This window comes from Gaeumannomyces tritici, assembly GCF_000145635.1.
Source record: "Gaeumannomyces tritici R3-111a-1 unplaced genomic scaffold supercont2.132, whole genome shotgun sequence".
Classification (NCBI taxonomy): domain Eukaryota; kingdom Fungi; phylum Ascomycota; class Sordariomycetes; order Magnaporthales; family Magnaporthaceae; genus Gaeumannomyces; species Gaeumannomyces tritici.
Genome location: NW_008804676.1, coordinates 6305 through 8475, shown reverse-complemented (window position 1 = coordinate 8475; position 2171 = coordinate 6305). Strand labels below are relative to the sequence as shown.

Below are 2171 nucleotides of genomic sequence, written 5' to 3'. Positions count from 1 at the left end.
CCAATCGCTCTGGGCGGTTTAACGCGGCTTGCGACTGAGGCTCAATGGCCTAAGGGCAACAAAAAAGTCAGCCAGAGCGGCAATGTCCGCCGCACGAGGCAGCCGGCCGAGCTGAGTCCTCCCCGTCTCAGCTTCCTCTCGCACCGGCCTGGAGGAACGCATCTCTTACTCAACGTCTCTCTCGGCATCACTGTCTCGAACTTCATGAGGCACACGGGTTGGGCACCTCAGAGCCTGCCTAAATTCACGTCCCTGTCAACTTTACATTTTTGAGTCTTTGACGCACCCTGGTTTCGAGTCTTTTGACTGTTTCACCGCCAGCCCGGCATTCCTGTCCTCGATTCCTTCAACCAGCTTCCCCAGTTGTTGTCGACGCAGCGCGGTGTAATGAATTCGAAACGACCACGGCAAGATGATCAAGACTCGGATGCGAGCCACCCAAAGCGCCCAAAAACCTTCGACATCGTCTGCAATGACTCCCATGGCGGCGTGCCCCTTGCGCATGGAGATTACACAATCGCCTGGATCTGTGCGCTTCCTCTGGAATTGGCGGCATCTCGCGCCATGCTGGATGAGCAACACCCACCACAACCAGGCATACCCGGCGATGACAACACCTACGTGCTGGGACGCATCCACCGACACAACGTCGCCATGGCCTGCCTGCCTGGGCAATACGGGACGAACAACGCTGCAATCGTCGCGACAAACGTGAAGCGAAGTTTTCCCAGCATTCGCGCCACCCTGATGGTCGGCATCGCCGGCGGATCCCCAAGCCAGGCCGATTTGTACCTGGGCGACGTAGTCGTCGGCACGAGGGTGATGCAGTATGACATGGGCAAGGCACTCGGGGACGGCCACTTCCAAGGAACAGCCATCCCGAAGACTCCTGCACCGCTGCTGAATTCGGCCGTGTCCACTTTGCGATCGAAGCAATCCAGCGATCGAATAGTAAGCCTTTCACGAAGCCGACTCCCGAACCTCTCGCGTCCGGATACCCCGATCGCCTTTTCCAGGCCTCCTACGAACACCACCCTCTCCGTGCGCCAACATGTAATGACTGCGACCCGAAAAAGCTGCAGCCACGAGCCGGTCGTCTCTCTGACGAACCCAAGATCCACTACGGAGTCATCGCTTCAGCCAACAGGGTTATGAGAAACGGAAAGGAACGAGATGAGATTGCCCGGCTGCATTCGGCGCTGTGTTTTGAGATGGAGGCAGCAGGCATGATGGATAACGTCCAGTGCTTGCCGATTCGCGGCATTTGCGACTACTCAGATTCCCATAAGAACAAAGTGTGGCAGGACTATGCCGCTGCGACGGCGGCCGCATACGCAAGGGAACTGCTGGAAGTGATTCCGGCTTCATCGGGGGAACTCAGCCGGGCTAATACCACACGCTTCAACAACGCGAGCGAGCCCGACACTGCTGGTAATGAATTCCTTCCTTGACCCTCCCCCTCCCGTCCCTGCCGAGCACCATACTGACCGGCCACGAGCAGACGACCAAGCTTCAGAACGGCGGCAACGCTTGCTAGAATCCCTTAACTTCGCCCAAATCGATGCTCGGAAAACCACTATTCGAACCGCACACAGCAAAACCTGCCGTTGGTTCGTCCGTCACTCGGCATATCGGGATTGGCTCGACCCCGCAATGCAATCGCAAAACCATGGTTTCTTATGGATGCGAGGCAAGGCAGGCGCTGGGAAGTCAACCATGATGAAGTTTGTCTACTTGGAGTCGAAAAAAGGGACGGATCCAACACCATGTCCGCGTCCTTCTTCTTCAACGCTCGCGGCGAATACTTGGAAAAGTCTATCACGGGCATGTACCGGTCCCTGCTAATGCAGCTCCTGAAGAGATTTCCGGATCTTCAATCTATCCTAGACAACACCGATATCATTCCGGCGAGCCAGCAAGACTGCCCTGACTTGGACGCGCTGAAGGAGCTTCTCAGGAGTGCCCTCCTAAGCCTTGGCCAGCGCTCCTTTACTTGCTTCATCGACGCCCTCGACGAATGTGACGAGCAGGAAGTCCGGGATATGGTCCAATTCTTTGAGGATTTGGCAGAGGACACGACCGAGGCTGGCATCCAACTCCGAATCTGTTTCTCGAGTCGCCCATACCCTTACATCAGCACGCCCAAAGGCATCTTGCTGACCCTCGAGGAC

At 56.7% G+C, this 2171-nt stretch overlaps 1 protein-coding gene across 1 annotated transcript; it reads left to right on the top strand.

Annotated features, from left to right (window-relative positions):
• Positions 1 to 564: 564 nt before the first annotated feature.
• GGTG_14090 (hypothetical protein) lies at positions 565 to 1451 on the top strand (the record flags this gene model as incomplete). Its single annotated transcript, XM_009232017.1, has 2 exons — positions 565 to 951; positions 1017 to 1451. The coding sequence occupies 2 exons, from the start codon at positions 565 to 567 to the stop codon at positions 1449 to 1451; spliced, it is 822 nt and encodes a 273-aa protein (XP_009230281.1).
• Positions 1452 to 2171: the final 720 nt, after the last annotated feature.